Source organism: Harpia harpyja, chromosome 9, assembly GCF_026419915.1.
Source record: "Harpia harpyja isolate bHarHar1 chromosome 9, bHarHar1 primary haplotype, whole genome shotgun sequence".
In the NCBI taxonomy this organism is placed as follows: domain Eukaryota; kingdom Metazoa; phylum Chordata; class Aves; order Accipitriformes; family Accipitridae; genus Harpia; species Harpia harpyja.
Genome location: NC_068948.1, coordinates 43,091,805 through 43,109,744, shown reverse-complemented (window position 1 = coordinate 43,109,744; position 17,940 = coordinate 43,091,805). Strand labels below are relative to the sequence as shown.

The 17,940-nt window shown below is 48.6% G+C and overlaps 2 protein-coding genes across 11 annotated transcripts in view; both read right to left on the bottom strand.

Moving 5' to 3' along the window:
- Positions 1-6,787: 6,787 nt before the first annotated feature.
- On the bottom strand, positions 6,788-11,029 carry PLA2G1B (phospholipase A2 group IB). Of its 2 annotated transcripts, none has more exons than XM_052796128.1 (4): positions 9,934-11,029; positions 8,461-8,620; positions 7,616-7,743; positions 6,788-6,985 (listed from the first exon to the last, which is right to left on the bottom strand). In XM_052796128.1, the coding sequence occupies exons 2-4, from the start codon at positions 8,565-8,567 to the stop codon at positions 6,864-6,866; spliced, it is 357 nt and encodes a 118-aa protein (XP_052652088.1). In that variant the 5' UTR covers positions 8,568-8,620; positions 9,934-11,029; the 3' UTR covers positions 6,788-6,863. The 2 variants fall into 2 exon arrangements, with proteins under 2 accessions (XP_052652088.1, XP_052652087.1); XM_052796127.1 differs by lacking the exon at positions 9,934-11,029 and adding an exon at positions 8,693-9,126.
- A 99-nt stretch (positions 11,030-11,128) lies between these two features.
- Positions 11,129-17,940, bottom strand: part of MSI1 (musashi RNA binding protein 1) — a 59,949-nt gene continuing 53,137 nt past the window's right edge. For all 9 annotated transcript variants that reach the window (XM_052796125.1, XM_052796124.1, XM_052796118.1 and 6 more), the window contains 4 exons: positions 15,253-15,321; positions 14,973-15,127; positions 14,405-14,470; positions 11,129-13,418 (listed from right to left, as the gene is read on the bottom strand). In XM_052796125.1, the coding sequence (XP_052652085.1) occupies positions 14,429-14,470; positions 14,973-15,127; positions 15,253-15,321 (266 nt within the window). In that variant the 3' untranslated portion in view covers positions 11,129-13,418; positions 14,405-14,428. The remainder of the gene's footprint in view (positions 13,419-14,404; positions 14,471-14,972; positions 15,128-15,252; positions 15,322-17,940) is intronic.

Genomic DNA, 17,940 nt, shown 5'->3' with positions numbered 1-17,940 from the left:
ACAGCTTTGATTTGTTTGGTTGGAGCCTTAAGAAAGAGGTGGATGATGCATTTGGAATAACACCACAAAGGAGGAAAAAGATGAATGGGCTCCTATCGTATTGGTTCTGTGAGCTTTTCTAACTGCAAGGGTGCCCAACAGGGGCTGCACAGCTGAGTGCTCTGTCACCCGTGCACCCAGGTCCTGATAGATACAGGAGATCATGCAGGGGACACAGAGGGACAATAAGAAATTCATACCCACTCACCTCAAAAGAGCAATTGGGCAAGCAGGTAACAACTACTAAGGCTAAAAATAAGAGAGGAGGGGGAAAAAAAAAAAAAGGAAAAAGCATTTTGTGTTAGAGGGCCTCATGATACAGAGCTGTGACTTTTAGACACTACAAGCAAGCGGTTTTGAGTGAATGACCTAAGTGCTGCTTGCCCTTGCCAAGACCCAGACAACATATGCAGCTTCAGCATATGCAAATCAGAAATGGTGCCTTTTTGCTAATAAAAGAGGATTTCTGGGACATTCTGCTATTCCTTTATCAGAAGACTCTTGCAAAAAAAGAAACGTATAGAAAGATTTAGACACATGCTGCATCCAGATTTCCAGTGTGATCCCATATCTTCACATTGGCAAGGGCCAAGGAGAGGAAAATCCAACTGGACCTCTGTAATTCTAAAGACTGAATATCTGCAACAAGTCAATCTGTGCCCCAGAGTTCATAGTTTGACACAAACTTCTGCTGGTGGGAGGGTGGCAGTGCTTGGCTTCTCACTCAGGCAGGTGGCATATGACAAAAATCACATTACACCCTCCCCTATTTAGGACTTGGCATGACAGAACTTAATTGGGTTTAACAGCCAAATGCTGTGTCTGTGCACAGAACTGGCCATGGCTGCAGCAAGGCTCCTCGTCTCTCTGTGCACCTACTACTTCTACAATAAAGGAGCTGTGCCGGCAGGTAAGGAAAGCTGGAGGATCCTCAGGAAATTGAGGCTATCACACAAGTGGGATTAAGGCTGCCTTCTCACTAAGATGAGTCCCTTTGTTGCTTGGGGAAAACAGCACTGGAGGTGAGACAAGAAGCAAATGCTTTTTGATGTGTTTTCACAGCTTAGCATGAAGGGGGAATAATAACCTCCATTTATTGAGCTGCACGCAGCCAAATGGGTTGAAGACAATTCCTAAAGCTCTGCCAGATTTATGGTGATTGGTCCACCCAGTCAGAGGGAAATTTGGAGCTGTGAAGAGCTGATCAAAGAAGAAAGTTTGTTTTAAAGGGGGTGATGAAACATGGAGCTTGTGTCTCATGAAAACCACCCCAAAAAAATCCAGGAAATAAGTTTTAGTGATGCCCTGCAAAATGGAAGATAAATCAGATGACTCACAAAGCAAGTGAATATTTATCTCCTACAGAAACTTGCAGTTGCAGCAAGTGGTTTCTGCTCAGGTGGTGATAAAAAGAAAAAGAGGGACATACAATACTGTATCCAGCAGCAAAACTGTTGATTTCGGGTATTATCTTCTAGAAAAGACCACAGAAAGCCAGCCACCTTTCTGGTGCTTTCCCTAAGCTCCTTCTGCAATTCACACCGGCAGTTCCCGTGGCGAGAAGCATGTGGGAGCACCAAGCAAGGCAGAACGGACGTTTCGGAGAGGTGTGGGCTGAACCACTCCTCCCACCAGCACCCTCCAGTGACCAGAACCCGGTAACACTGCATGGCCTTTCCCTCTCCAGCTTGTCCTATTAACTTAATCCTCTGCTGAAGTAGTCTACTAAATACCTTTAGGCTGTTACCAAACCCACAATGCCACTACTTCGCAGTTAGAAAAACAAGACAGTGCTTGCACGCAGCATTTAGCAGCTGAATCATCTCAACCACTTTATAGGGAAGGACATATAGCTGCCCGTAACGGGCGGAGAAGGCCTCACCCTCCTTTTATGGCATTTACTACTGGGACGCAGAAGAACTGGAGTCAGCAGTAGTTGCCCTACTGGTCGCTGCAGCAACGCTACTGCTTGGCATATTGGGGAAGGGATCAGATGTTCCTCTTAGCAGCCTTTTGCCTACCTCCCCCATGCAGACATGGTCTGAGGGAAGCATGCGCTAGTCACAGGCTAAAGCACCAGAACAGGGAACAAATAGCCTATAAGTTCACCTCATCCTCACTGCAAAGACATAACAGCAGTTCAAGGAGGTAAGGATGCACGACGGAGCAGTTAAATCAACTGAACCTGAACATTTAGGCTCTTTCTAAACAGAAGTATGCAGTCCAGCTCAATGGGGCACAAACAGCTGAGCATCTAAGCATTTGCTCAGCAAGCCCTCACATCTAGGAAGTCAGGTTCAAGACCTGTCCTTGTACACACCATTGCAAGCCACCACTTCTGCTCCCTCACTTGTAACACTCTCCACCTATATTCAGTTCTCTTTACCTTAAAAACACTTCCTCCATCTATTAAGCTAGGATAAATTGCATGCTCTCCTCTGTACTGCAAGTAACTGCTCTACAAACAGCCACAGCAGAAACACCGTATTTGTACACAGTGGTATTAAACCTGCGCTTTTCTCTCCAGGTGGCAAAACAGCATCTGGCTCTGGGAGCAAGTTCTGCCAGGCATGTTTTAGTAGACATGAGCAGTCTAACACAGTCCAGAAAGTCACTGAAAATGGCAGAGACAAGCGGGGTAAAGTTTTTGTGTTCCAGTCCTCAATAAACAGTCATTGGTCTCTCAAAATTACCATGAGAAAAAGTATTCTGAGCCTTATTCAGATCTCCATACCGCCTCTGTCTTTCCAAGAACCATTCTCCACAATAAAATAGGGTAAGAGAGGGTGACCTAAGAGACATATATGGGTCCCCACTCTATACCAACAGCAAGGACCTTCCTTAGCAGCCCACCAGTAGGCCAGCCATGCACACCCAACACACGGCAGAGTTTGTGGTGCACTCTCTTTAATAGCTGGTTATTTCAGCTGATATCAGCAGAGCAGAGTGAGTGGCTTTGCAGGATTTCTGCACATCACAGACTTCTCCGTGTCTAGCAGGGTTGGCTATTCCCAAACTACAGCTTGGTGGGCTACAGGAGATTTTTGGTGCTGTGTACACAGTGTAAGTATCACAGTTCCTCACATCAGGGCACACAGGCGGTGTCCAAGATGCTGCAGGCCAATGACAGGCTCCATAGGAGCTGGGTCAGCCGAGGGAGTGGGGAGGGACCTTCAACAGGCTGCAGAGAGGAGAGAGAAGCAGGGAAAAGCAGCTCTGCAACAGCTGGCATATGAACCACACAGGATCTGATTTATTGCTCCGTAAGGGCCTTGCCCCCAGTGATACCAAACTGCAGGAACAGTCAGTGCTGAATAGGAATAATTGTCTAACTTCTGTATTGGCCTATATATACACCCACTATATGGCCTGAAAACCAAAAATCAGGCATTCAGCTTGGAGCCAGAGCAGCAAATATCAAACAAGGACCTCAGTTCCTCTCCTAATTTAATGGAGTTTTGATACTAACTTCAACAGCAGTAAGTTCCTGGTCCAAAAAGAAAGTCAAAGTAATATTTTCAGTTAAATGGGAAGGGTTTGTAATACCCTTCACTGGATGTGTTGTTTTCTGTATCTTGTTTGCAGAACACTCTGGCCATAAAAAGTGCTTTTGAAATGCTGGATATTAATTACTCAAAAATGTTCCCCCGTCTATTCTAACATACATTTCTGCTCCAAAAGATGCATATTCTTTGTGTCTCTTATTTTCTGGGGCAGCCAGCCCCAGAGGCAACAGGATAGCCAACAGGTGCACAGCGGAATCAAAGCAGAGGAAAACTTTAGTAGTGTTGCCCAGGGGACAGGGCACTAGGCTTGGGAGGATGAGACCAGAGTGAATTCTCAGTCCTTTGATCAATCCAGAAGTCACACTGTGACATTCAGAAAGCCACTTCGCCTCTCTGCATCTGTTTTCCATAATGTAATAGACATAATGCTGTGGCCCATGCCTTTTTGTAAGGTATTCTGAGGTCTACTGAGAAAAAGCATGAAAGAGATGGTAGATAAACAGTATCACTATTCTCCCCGAGATCTTTCCTGAATTATCAGGAATGAAACTGCATAGGAAGGTGAAAGGCAGAGTCAAGCCAGCTGGGGTTTAAAACCACTGTTCCAGGTAAAGGTATCTGTGATTCTGTGTGCAGCCCCCCCCCATCCTCTCCTTTCCCACTAAGGAAAAATACCCAATTACCACATTCTGCACTTTTTCCCTTCTGCATCACTAACTAGACAGTGGCAGAGAAGAAGAAAAGCTGAGCCTGAGAGGAAGAGCAACAGTACAAGCATCTAGTATTGGTCTCCAGGCCCAAATAAAAACTGAAGCATGGTCATTACCATGAGCGTAGTTGTTCACTCTCTGCATGTCTTGTCTCAGCTGGAGTACTTTCTCTTTCATCTCTGCAATGCCCATATAGTTAGAGTAATTCAGCTCTCCCTGCAGAGCCTGAAAAATCTTGGCCTAGAAAACAACAATAGAGAAAAGGAAGATAAGACACTGAGACTTTACTTCTGCAACGTAAGCCCACAGAGCCACCATCCCTCCAGCATCTCACACGCCAGCTGCAATGGCTGCAGTGTTGTGTGTAGGGCTTCAGAGCTCCCATGCTTGCTGACCACAGGGATACCTTGTATTTCAGGTACTCTATTTCTGGTCTTGGAACAGAAATACAGACTGGCACGGCAGAAGATCTTCACATACTCTTTGTACTCCCCATAAGCTGGCAGCAAGTCAGTTCAAGCAATCACTGGCCTGCTCTTAGCCTCTTTCCACAATGTTCCTCAAAGCCCTAAAGAGCAACTTTGCACAACCCCTTCAACCTCCCCACCCATGCCATTTATTAGGGCCTGCCACTTTACATTCCCTGTGTATGGGCTCGCTCAGGGGGCTGTTTAAATTTACTGTTAAGTCTTTCACACCACCAAAGCAGCATGTAAATGAGAAGCATCATCAAGGGACCAAACATAAGTGCAGGCTTATAAAAATCTGTATGGAGTAAGACAGATATAGAATGAATTGGTGCCTTCATCTATCCATTGAGTTTCTCTAGGGAATGCTAGCATGCCCCAAATGCTGGATGCCAGGAGCAGATCACCTCAAATCTAGAGAGTTCCTACTACAGGGAAAATTTATACCAAGTTTCTGAAATGGTTCCAACTGCACCCCAGCTGTCTACCCTGCTTGTGATGATACAGCTCAGAAGCACAGTGTTTCTTCTAGATAGTGATGGTATTTTACTTTTTCTCTACAATGGGATTTATCATTTATCACGACAAAGGGATTTCAGTAACTTTTACTTAGGACCTTTACTGCTCTACAAACAATAATTTCAGAATCAAAGCTAGTGTGTGAGGACAGGAGACCTCATCTTGCGCTTCCAGCCCTAGGAATGATTCCTTTTAGCCGTATGACAGGAGTGCATCCAGGATCCTCAGGTTTTCTGTGGATGACCCCAAGAGCTCAATGTTTCCAGAAAATTCACGTACACAAACACCCAAGGAAAACTAAGCAACAAATATTGGTACAAAACTAGGACTAAGTCTGCCTTAAGATGGAGTATCTAGCTGAGACACAACTTTTTTTTTTTTTTTAAAAAGAACAAAATGCAATTTACCATCTTATCTCATTATCACCCTAATACCCTCAAAGATCCAGTGACCTTCACTAGGAAGGCATTGCAAGTACCTTCAAATAAGATATCAAGCCAGCTTCTTCCTTCTCCATCTGTTTCTGCTTTCTCAGAGCCCTCTCACAGATCCTTGGGTTCTGCTCCATGTTTGAGTACAGTTCATGCAGGCATTGCTGAGTGTACGACAAAGACTGCTCCTCAAATTCCTCTAAGGAAATCAGCTTGCAAAATGATATACTGAGGGGATACTCGTTGTCAAACTCATCCAAGATCTCCATTCTGTGCCTGATCAAAGATGACAGGGCGGGATGAACACTCTCCTTCAGCTGGTGGAGGCAATAGAGCTGTTTTCTGGTGATGAAGCAGGGCCTTCCTCCTGCCCTGTCAGCAAACAGGGGCATAAGCAGCCCCTGCCACAGGAGCTCACCAACACCCTCCTGAAAGCCTCTGCCAGTAAAACTGCCTTTGCGGCACGATGGCACCAAGTCTGGGCGGAAGCTTTGGCGCAGAACCTTGTCAGGACAGGAAAACTAGGGCAGATACTGTCCCTCAGAGGGGCTCCCCGCCCTCCCCTGACTTCCAGGCCAACATTACCTCTTTCCCTACAGCTCCTGACCAGGAACAGCACCAGGCAGGGGAAGACCTCCCCAGGGTAAGCACATAGGGTTCTCTCAGAGCAGCGAACAGCCAGACAAACGGCTCGAGCCCCCCAGATACGCACCCACGCGAGGGGCAAGCTGCGCTGTAGCCAACGCGTGGGCACCCCGAGGAGCAGTGCCTCGCTCACCGGGAGGGCGAAGGCAGGGCCGCCCTGAGGAGACCCAGGCGGGATGGAGCGACCCTCCGCCTCACCTCAGCCGCCGGCACCTGAGGGGAGAGGGCGGGACTCGCGCCCTCAAGGCAGGGAGGGGGCGGGGCTACCCCGCGGGGCGCACCTGCAGGCGGCCTCGCGCCCGCGCCGCTTCCAAGGGCCAATCAACGAACGCGGCGGGGGGGGGGCGCCGCACGCGCCACAATGGACCGTGGGCAGAGGGGGCGGGGCCTCTCCTCTCCCCTCAGCCTGGTTCCCGCCCGCCCTTCCCCTCAGCGTGGCGCAGGTTCGAGGCGGGAGGCGGCGGGTGATTGCGAGGCGTTTATTAGCGAGAGGCCGCTGCCGGCCTTTTGCCGCCCTGAGGGGCAGGAGGAGGACGAGGATGAGGATTAGTTGCAGTATTTCTTGGTGTCCAGCCTGCTGTGCTCGGGATTGTAGGGCGCCTTGGCGAAGCACATGGCAGCCGTGCGGTCGCAGTTGCAGACGAACATCCCGCACTCGTGGTTCTTGCCTGGAGGAGAGAGCAGGAGTGGTCAGACCCCACAGCTCCTTCACCAGGCACTGCAGTGACTCAGGCAGGCATTCCTGCTGCCGGGGCGTAGCCCTTTTACTGCTGCCCTCATTTTGGGGGTGTATGTGCTTCTCCCCGCTAACCTCCTGGCCCCAAAGCTGCGTGCTCCAGCCCAGAAATCTCCTTGCTCCTTCCTTCCCTGCGATTCTGTTTGCCAGCCTATCTGCTACTTATCTCTGTTCCAGAGCCCTATAAAAGCTCCACCATTAACATTAGAGATGCTTGGCAGAAGCTGTGTAACACTGCCCGGTTAGCATGCTGATCTCTTACATGCTGCCATTAAAGGGACTCCCAGAAAAGTACCACAGGGACTCAATCCCCTGAAGAGGGGACAGGCTTCCCTATGTACTGCGATACCATATATCTTAAGAAACTTTTAAGTTGTGTGCTATATGGAGAACATTCACTCTGGTGCCCGTGTGAGGTGCCCCATTTATAATAACCAGCCGCCCGGCAGGGACTTGCACTGCGCCCTCCTGCCACAGAATCATGGAGTGTAACGTAGCCCTGTTCCTTCAGAAGAGAGACTGGAGTAATGTTTGAAGTGGAGTGACATGGAAGTGGACTTACTGTTACATGTGATCTGCCCGCTGGAGCAGCTGAAGCTGTACAGCTTTGTGTAGGGATTGTCCAAGAGGGATCTGCATGCTTCTAGTTTACGTGCCCGGGAGTAGCACTCATCGTGTGCTTGACAGCACCTGGGAAACAGTGAGGTAAAGGTCAGAAAATACCAGAAATGCAAACTCAGTGTATATAAATACACTAGTATTGCTTTGACAAGGCACTGGGGAAAAAAAAGATACGGAGTGGTAAGAAAGCAGACACGAAGGACCTCAAAGGGACACGGTTCTGCCAGCTAATGGTCCAAGAGGTGTCTGGTACACCTGTACTTACTGGAGTAGCTTCACAGTTGTCTATTGGGCACCAGGAAAGCAAAAGCCAGCATTTACCCTACACGCCCCGTCAGTGCCTGGTAGCTGAAGAGCTGACAGCCGACACAATTCACTGCACCTTGGCTATCAGACTTGTGTGATCTCTAAACTGCCCAAGCCACTTCTTAGCATTTTGCAGCTCAGCCCTGCACATGTTGATGGTTGTGCACTGGGCAGTGTGTGCAGAGCTGCATCCCAGCTGCTGGCACGGCACTTATGAAACAAAAATGCTGGAATGAGTGCGGTGTAGTTGCCACAGAAGGGAAAACAGAGTTGCTGGGATTATATTTTATCTTAATAATAAGGCATCAAGGTGTGATACTACACATCCTTTTTTCCTGGAATCAGTCTTTGAGAGAAAGCTTCATTCACAGCAGCCAGAGTTTTGTGAACATTTATAAGCAGGGTCAGCTGAGACGAAGCTGGTGTGCAGAACCATGCACAAGCAGGGAAAGAGGTTTGTAAAAGCAGAGTCTTATAAACCTGTCAAGCTCATCCACTGGAGTCCCACTGCCTCCCAAGCCGCAATAGCAGCCGTAGTCACCAAATTCCAGCAGAGGATGGCTGCCTGGGATGGTGCATTTGATCATGCTGCGAAGCTCCCACACGGCCCAGGGTGAGAGAGCAGCGCTGGCTGCGCCCACTGAGAAGAGACACAAAGGTTAGAGTTAGGCATGGTGTTACCAGTCCGGGGGGGTGAGTGCCACCTACACACCAGACAGCAGGAAAAGCAGGGCCAGGGACTTCATTCTCAGAGGACTTACAGAGAGATTGGTGCTAAAGAAAATGCAGCCCTTTATAAGACAACCTCACCTTGACATGGGTATGAGATAAACAAGCCAGTATTTATGTTACTAAATGCAGACTTCTTCCATTGGAGGCTGTGGGCAGCAGGTTGTGACATGACCAGTTGAAGGCCAGTGCAATTAAAATCTATGAAAGCCAGGAAGGCAAATATTTGCTCTCTAGATTTTTGCTATTAAATTCTTTCAATGCTACTATTAAAAGCCAGCCTGAAAGATCTGAACACTTTTAAGGGCTCTCTACTAAAAAATAGTAGCAGTGTGGTAGTTATGTTGGAAATTGCTGGCACACAAATAACCACCCTACTAATACTGGCAACCTCTTTTTTATGGTATCCCACTTATTAATCCTGTATCTCTCCATGGATTGTCCTGGCCTAATTTAGAGAATAAGGTACAGGTCATCCACTCTCCCCAAATGACCCTTTCGCACAAGCTGAACTGAGAACAGTTCAAGCTGTTTTTTACTTTGAAGCCATAGAGGAGAAGGAGGTACTACTAGGCAAGAAACAGGAGCCAAGCGACATGGAAAGCCTCTGTATCTAGCTTAAACAAGGAGTAGTGTCTGTTTTCACATGACCCTAAGGGACTTACACTGGAAACGAACTGGGCTTAGAAGTTTCAACATACACAGCAGACTTCAGTAGCTCAGAGACAGCAGTTTCTCTTTCTCCAGCACCAAAGCAGAACCCAGTTACGCCCTTTGGTTCTCTATGCCAAGGTATAAGGCCAGTTAGCAAGCCTTGAAATAAGATAAAAAAATGGGTAAGAAAAACCTTCCTGGAGTCAGCCAGGGGTTAAGTCCAAAATACTGCACTTATATTCAGACCCCAGAGGCTCTAGCACCGTCAGGGCTACAGGTTTGGCATTTTTACACACCCAAAAAGTAGATCCTAGACTGCTCACTTGATAGTCAGACTGCATTTATTTCTAAAGCACCAAGCAAGCCTTCAGTTTTTGAGAGCAGAGGAAGAGGCACAGCCCACCTTTTCCTAACAGCCTAATACGCCAGAGTGCTTGTTCAGGAAACTTAGGGTTCACCACCCTTCAGTAGGTTCAAATGCATGCTTCTATAGGGGACAATGAGGACATCTTCCATCTCATAGGGTCTGAAACTATGCCAGGGTACCCACAGTATCCACAGGATGCTTACATATCCATAGGACATCTAGTTAAAGGTAGACAGAATGGTTCTGGTTGTTCATCAACACGACCTTTTTGATCTCTCACACGCTCTCTGATCCTCTGGGATTCCCCACTCACAGGTTACCTAAAGCCAAACAGATGCCGAGTTACAGATTCGAGATTCTCATGTCCTAATAAAACATTGAACAAACATTAAAGGCTGATGTAAAGGACAGTCTGTACCACAGTTAGTTCAGAGAAAATAATTTAATCTTTTGCCCACAGATCAATCTGCTGACTTTCCCTTCAATATCCACTTAAGTGTTCTCTTTCTCCTTTGCTACTTTGGCCACCTTTACTCTTTTTTAAATTATTATGTCTCTGTTCTCTTACCTATGAACCTTAGGACTCTAAGGTTCCTTCTTCCTCGCTTCTCAATGTCTGATTTATTATTGATGCTGTGAAGAAAACTTCCAATAAACTGGCCTTTTTAAGTCACAGATCAAAAATACTGTCATATCTTGGATTTCGTACATTTTAATTCAACAAGAAGATCACCGTGTGTGGGAAAGTGAGCATGTGAGCACCACAAGAGTGCCTCGTGAGAAAAATCCCAGCAGGGTAAAGATTTTTCCACCAATGCTATTTTTGGTTTCCCCCAACCTGTGCTGCATACAAAGCCACTGGTCCTCAGTATGCTTGTGAGGACATCCCAACTTACAGCTGGTTCCTAAACTTACAGGCTTGAGCCTTCAATTATTTTTAAGACTTCTCTATAATTAAGACCTGCTGCACAGGGTTCCCTACTATTTCACACTGTCAGAATTCACCTTTTTCTTGTAGTGTTGTCTGTTAAGGACTTTTCTTCCCTTCCCATCTCTACATTTTGATTTCTTAGACCTAGCCTCCTTGGTCCACCATAGTCATTGAATCCAGAGCATCTGACCCAAACTTCTGAACACCACACTATCTCCTGCTTTCTTGAGCCTACAAGTATCTATACAAAACCTCTGTAACATAGAGAAGAGACACAATCTCTATTAAAGCCAGATCTGCCACACATTATAAACTGGGCCACTGCCAAAGTCTGGGAGCAGAACACAGAGTCATAGCCCTGCCTGGGGCTTTTATCCTAATGGCAGGATGCGACTCCTGCCAGCTCCAAGTTCACCTGCAATCTCCTCCATTTGAAAATCTCCCACTCCCAAATAATGACAGAGAAGGACAGTTTTCAAATAATTTATTAGGAATTTAAAACTGAAATCTGGAAAAAGGGTTACAGGTGTGGAGAGAACAAACATTGGAGTGTAATAACTTACTGGCTTAAAAACACAGCTTTATTTCTTTTAAAAAAAATGCCCACCCTGAAACCGGAGCCCCAGCCTCCAGGCAGTGGCAGCACTGGCCAGAGAGTGAATCACAGCCCAGCAGCAGCACAGCTGGCCTTGGATGTCTGGAGGGGGCACGGAAGCAGTTCAGCGCATATACCAAGAGGGAGGAAAGCGCTGTCCGCAGACCCAAATTTGAAGTATATAGAATAAAAATAAACCCAATAAAATGCAGCTCTTCTTTAATTAGGAAATATTTAAAAAAACAGACATACAGACTCTTGTCTCAGTAACAAAAATTATTGCTTTGTGTTTTCAGTACTGATCTGTTAAGTACCCTCTTACCTAAACAGAACTCTCCAAACGCATCGCCCAGGTCAGGACAAACTCCGGCGGATGGGGGAGGGATGGAAGAGAAAAAGGGCCCTGTGGGCACTGTGGCCCTCCTTGTCCTTTTCTAAATGCCCCTCTCCCTTACAGGGGCTCAGTTTGGGGGAAGAGAGGGAATGATTTTTAAAACTTAAGATGAAGCTATTATTTCCCTGGGAAAAGAGTTTGGCTGCATCTTAATAAAAGGCTTAATCACCCCCCTTAACAAGGTCTTTGGTTCACTGAAATCCAGACCCAAACCTGCCCCATGTACTCCTGCTGGAGGCTTCCCCTGGCAGAGTGCTTGTTAGCAGGGGCCTGGACCATGCCAGAGGAAGCCCCGGCAGGTTCTGGAGAAGGGACCAGATCACCTCCGCACAGGACAACAGACAAATTCCCACGGTCTTCAGAAGACAGAGTAAAGCAAACGGGAAGCTGCAATTCTATAATTCATATAATCCCTGAGAAGCCCTTAACCCGCCCCCAAATCACCACCCTAATGCTTTTCTCCCCCGTTAATGACTCCCCAACCCAGCGCCCTGCCCTTCAGAGAACAACCACCCAAATCTCCCCCTGGCCCTGGCCGACACCCCTTCCGATACCCTCGCCTCCGGAGGAGGATCCTCTTTCCCGGGAAATCTTGACGCAAGCGATAGTGTTTGGAGAGTGAATTCCTTTCAAAGTAACCAAGACAAGCAATGGCGGTAAAGCCCTTTACCTAAAGCCAAACCAGAGGCTGGCACTACGGAGCCCAGTGATGGAGTCTGTACATCGAGCAATTGGAAGCAGCTTTAACCCGCTCAGCAAAACAGCCGATGGCCGGTACGTTTCACCCCCGCCCCCCCCACCCCCTCCCCTTTCATCTCATCAGAGGTCTTAAAATCTTACAGTAAAAGGTGTACAAAAAAAGAACGGAGTCCTGTCAGGATTCTGCTGGAGAATATTGCTCACGCTGCGGCACCAAGTCCAGGACCTGGAGCTGCTCCTTGGAGCCAGGCTGCAGGCGGCAGCCAGGTTCAGCTCGCGATATTTACATATTATACAGGAGGAAAAAGAAAACCCCACGTAAAACTAAACCTAGGAAAAAAAAAAAATCTTTCAGCTGTAAGGATAGTGTTTTTCAATTAGCAAAATATACATTTGTTTTGTTCCATAGCGATGTCCAACGTTTTCGGATCCTTGGAGTTTCACACTTTTCAAAGCCTCACATTTACAAAACAGAAACAATTAAAAACAGTTTCTTTAAAAAAAATAGAAATACATCAGTTCCTCTCAGCCTTTGCTCTCTCTGTGTCTCTTTCTTCCCTTCAGAACTGCATTCTTGTTACATACCGTGCTTTAAAAACACTGACGACAACAACAACAGAGTTGAAAATATTCAAAACAGTTTCAAAGCCAAATAAAAATACTCCTCAATAAAAACTACCTAACACAATCACAAAGCCAATTCATAAAATATGTCTACTAGCTCGGGAAAGAGCAAACAACAAAAAGAAGGGGTAGCCCCAAAAAAAGATAAAAAAATAAAATAAAAAAATAAAACTAACAGCTAGTAAAATAAATAAAAGAAGAATCGGTGGGCTGGGGGCAGGGAGGGGGGAAGCGTAAACCGTCGGTGGTTAGTAAGAAAGCGAGATGATCTCCTCGGGTTCAGTCCAGTGTGGTCTGGTCAAAGGGAGAGATCAGGGCAGGGCGGCAGGAGCCTGGCAGCCAGCCGGCAGTGTGCAGTTTGATTCAAGAAAAAGGTAACCTTGGCTCATCCCCCGAGGCTCACCAGATCCTCCAGCCGCTGTCCTCGGTTAGGTCACTGGGGAATCTGCGGGACACAGCAGGGGAGGGAAGGGACAGGATCTAGAACAACCAACAGCTTTTCTCTTGGGGTTTTCTTCCGGTGTGATCCGACAGAAATACTTGATACCCAAACTTGCCCCAACACAGAGTTGCTCTGCATCTGGCTGGCACGGTGACAGGGTATAGCAGAGATGCTTCCATCTTTAATGGCAACATGCGGCCTGGGAAACAAGGCCCCACACGCCATGCAGCCTGCCTGCCCGGACCTGTGGCACTCCTGGGCCCCGGGAGGCCTGTGACGTAGTGGGGTCCAGCCATTTTTCCAGCACTCAGCTCAGCGCAGCCCTGCCAGGCTGCCATGGGCTCCTGTCTGGACACTGTTCCCTGCAAGTTTTTGCCCTCCTTTTTGAAAAGCTGGTTTGGTTTTTTTTTTTTTATTTTAATTTCAAGCCAGCTAACTTCAGCCATGTTTGCAAAGCAAACAGAGACCATCCACCAGTTCCCTCTCAGGCCCACCCAAGGACCAGAAACAGAACTGATCAGACTCAGATTTTCCTTCTGCCCTTCTCCCAGGCAGGAGAGGAAAAACCTCGCTCCCCAGAGACAGTGTCTCAGCAGCTGTGAGAAGAGCCAACTGCATGGAGGAGGCTTCCCCAGCCACCCAGGTGAGCCAAGCTTGCCTCTCAAGAACACCACTGGGCTGTGATTCTGGCCAACCCTGCAGACCTTTCCTCTTTCTGTCAGTGCTCCCATTTCCTTCCTCTTTGCACCCAGACACTAAGTGACCTCTCCACAGCACTCCCAGCCTGGGGACCGTAAGGTAGGAACCCAACCTGCCAAGCCTCTGGTGCAGAAGAGAGCCCCAGGCTAGCCACAGGACTCCTCCTGCAGGCTGGGTCAGGCCAGCGAGCCTCACAGCGGCATCCGCAGCTCCTGCTGAGAGCCCAAGCACAGGGGCCAGCTCAGAACTTCACTCCTCTCATTACCCGTTCCTGTTCAAAGCTCTCTTACCTCCTGCCTCCTTGGTCCCCAGCTTCAGTGATACCCATTGGTAAAAGCTGTTGCAATCAAGGGACCCTGCGAAGAAAGAGTTAAAACCCCACTCTTAAGCAAACAAAAGAAAAGTAAAGGAGACCTACTACCACAACAAATTCAGTCATGGCTCAGATGCTGGGAAAGCTGGTTTCAGTTGGAGGTGCCAAGTCTAAAGACCACATCACCCTGCAGGACACTGCATCAGGGCCAAGACAGGCTCTTGGGAAGTCTGGGCCAGATCAGGCAAAGGTCTGGATATCAGGACCTTGAGCGGGGTGGTCAGGGAGAGCCAGCAGAGGCCAGGGATTCAGGCTCCAAGTGAACTGCCGCATTCTGCACCGCCCGTCTGTGGTCTGGGGCTCAGCAGTGGCATGGCACGTGCTGCGGTGGGTGGTATTTCTTAACCAGAAAGCAGGCTGTGGGCTGAGAGGGGGCTGCCCACTGCTGCTCACCTCCATCACCACATGAAGATACAGCCCCTTCCCCTGGCCGTGCCACTCTCCATCTTCCTCCCCCTGCGCAGACCCCGATGGGGAACACTCACCCCTAGGCTGTGGCCGAAGCCGGTGCTCGGGGCTGGACTGGCAGCGCTGATGTAACTGCTGACCCCTGAGTCCTGGTTGGCGGCTCCGTAAAGCTCTGCCATCGGCCCAGGGCTGGTGGTGCCCAGAAATCCACCGGTGCGACTGGGGGTGGAACCTACAGGAGGCAGCAAAACTACGTAGTGAAGATCCCAAAAATGCAACCCCGTCCCACCCCCCTCCCGCAGCCCATCGCAAACCTCCATGACAGGACACCGCGCTGGGGAGGAAAGTGGCAGTTACCTGTCCCTCGCACCACGGCCGCCGCGGCCGCTGCTGCCGCCATTGGTCCATACGCAGTGAGAGGGATTGCTAGAAAAGAAGGAACAGGCATCTCAGGGGCACTGTGGCTACACGGGAAACTCCTCAACAGTAATGTTCACTTCCCACTGCAAAATACCAGGCCCACACAGACGTATCGGCTTAGTGCATCACACAGGACATCAGAGGATGACAATAGGGAAGTGCACAGCCCTGCATTTATTAGTATCCTTTTGCACAGTGAATATCCGGGGGAACTCACTAGCCATGCTCTGCTAAGCCCACGCCCTGGAAGAGCTGAGGGCACAACATGGAAGAGCTGAACCAGAAGTGGGCAATTTCAGATGTATCCTGTCGCTACTTAGCTTGCAAGATGCAGTTAACCTGAAGCTACAGATCCAGATTTTGGCTGTAAATGTGGAGAAATGCAGCAGCTCAGGGACAGCAGCTGGCAGCTCAGCATCCTGAGGCTCAGCCCCTCCTCTCTGTCCCTTGGTACCATTCTTGAATAACAGTTTAATAGCCTCTTTCTCCCTATTTCTCTACTCAGCTCAAGACACACCAACCTCCTCACTCCGAGTTTTGCTCCTGAACTGCTCAAACCCTTGCTGTTCATTGTAGAAGAGGAGGAAACATATACCTAGGGAGCAGGAACTAGAAATGGCTTAATTAAACCAGTGAGTCTTAATTTATATGTAGCAGTTCTAATTCCCAACTCTACTGCCACAGGCATCCAGCCCTCGGGGCAGGAGGCATCTAGCCAGTATGTTTGTCTTTGCCCTTAAAATGACTGGGTCAGCATTTCATGCTTGAATGTGAAATTCACTGTGATTCTGTTTAGAGCACCATAAAAAGAGGTCAGAACAAATCAATCACGTTAAGGCTGAAACCCAGACTAGCTTATAAGGGAATATTTAATAGCAGGCACCAGCCTGTTTCAAGCAAACGTCATATGAGGCTTATATCTGGGTTAGGCGCTCATTACAGGCCCTGGGCCAATGTGAGCATGTTGCTGCTTTGCATCACCCCCAAAGATGCTGTTTCAGGGAGGAAAGGCTGCTGGCAGTCACCCTCCTGCCCTATCATTGCTTCAAGTCCCTAACACACTGCTGAATGAATGTGGTTTTACTGAGAAAGGAGGCCAGGTCTTCTGAAAAAGACTCCAGTTCTTTTTCCAGGAAAAACCCTTCTTGCCTCTGCAGTCTATCTACTGAGACACCAGGTTTGTGTTGCGATAACAAAGCACCTGCATGTTAGCTCCCTGCATGCTGGAGCAATCATCCCTGCTTGTGCCATCCCCTCATCTCAGTTCCACTTGCCAAGCCCATAAAGCGCAGCCCATTTACGCGCACGCATCCACTTGAAGGCACAAGGGCCCTCGAGCACTGCACAGCTCGCTGGGCCTTTGTAGGAACGAAGGGGGCCCTGCCCTTCGCGGGACCAACTCCAGCCTATACGTGGGAATCGCAGCTCTTGGCCTAGCCAAGAGGCTGCACAGTGACTATTTAACAGTAGGTAAGCGTAATGGCAAGGGAAGAATGCCACGATCCCCAGCTGGTACTTCAGCGAGACACTCAGGACTGTAAGCTAACATGGCACCCAGCCAGGACAGCAGCATTAATAACTTCTTGTTGTACAGAGCCCTGGTGCACCCCAGCCGCCGGTGACAGCCAGGCCCTGGGAGATTCACCTCCACTAGGAAAAGGCAGAGTGCAGCCGGGGGTGGGCCTTGGAGGGAAAAGCACTTTTGCCAAGTGACCAACATTTACAAATTTTATGGGTTTTGCTGAAAAACACACATGTAAATAAACAACCTGACCCACATCTCCTTTGCTTGGCAATCAAAAGGCTCAGAGGTGGGGGTCAGGTGCTTATGCAGTTGCATACATGGTGTCAGGGAAGGGTTTTATTAAGAGGGAGCTAGGATTTGGTCTCCCCTACCTTCCTCAGGGCAATTTGTTCATTGGTGGCTGCCAACCTCGGCATCCTCAGGAACTGCGATTCCCTGAGGATTGACATGGTTCTGTGCTACAGAAAGCCCCTTTCAAGCCTGTTGGTACTGATAAATCCAGGAGAGCTTCTCAGGAAGCTTTTCCACACCCCCATTGCAGAGACATTCAAACCCTGAAACAGGTGGAGGCAAGGAAGCGCTGGAAAGGAGGAACACCACAGAAATGAGATGGCACATGGGAAGCAGGGTGCTACACAAAGCTGCTTTTCTATGACAAAAACCATGGACACAACAGAGCTGGGGAAAACATGGCCATGGAAGGGAGAGTAGACAGAAGGAGCATCACTTAGAGAGAACACACTGCACGAAACCCAGGGGCTGAGGATCCAGAGGGTATTTGCACTGTGAGGACACTGAGCCAGGGCTAGTCTCTGGAGAACGGTCCTCTGCCCCCACTCCATTCCACAGTTCCCTACAAACACTGCAGGACTTTACTGTAGAGTTCCACCACACTCGCTTCTGCCCGGAAATTCCGTGTTGGAGTAGCTGGGAGGCTGCACCACCCAGAGCAGGGAAAGCATTCCCTGCAGCCCCTCCTGCACAGGGGAACGGGATTAGAGTAACCAGGAGTGTCCCCACACCCTCTCCCTCCTCCCAGCACTCCAAGTCCTTGCAGCAGCTCAGGTTAAGGTCATTTGTAGACCTTTGAGAAGTCACCC

Excerpts from the sequence above, each read along its gene's own strand:
- PLA2G1B (XM_052796127.1), bottom strand. The coding sequence starts at position 8,726 with ATGAAGTCCCTGGCCCTGCTTTTCCTGCTGTCTG. Across the intron at positions 8,621-8,692 it reads CCTGCTTTTCCTGCTGTCTG|TGGGCGCAGCCAGCGCTGCT; the intron begins GTGTGTAGGTGG and ends GTCTCTTCTCAG. Across the intron at positions 6,986-7,615 it reads CGGGCAGATCACATGTAACA|GCAAGAACCACGAGTGCGGG; the intron begins GTAAGTCCACTT and ends TCTCTCCTCCAG.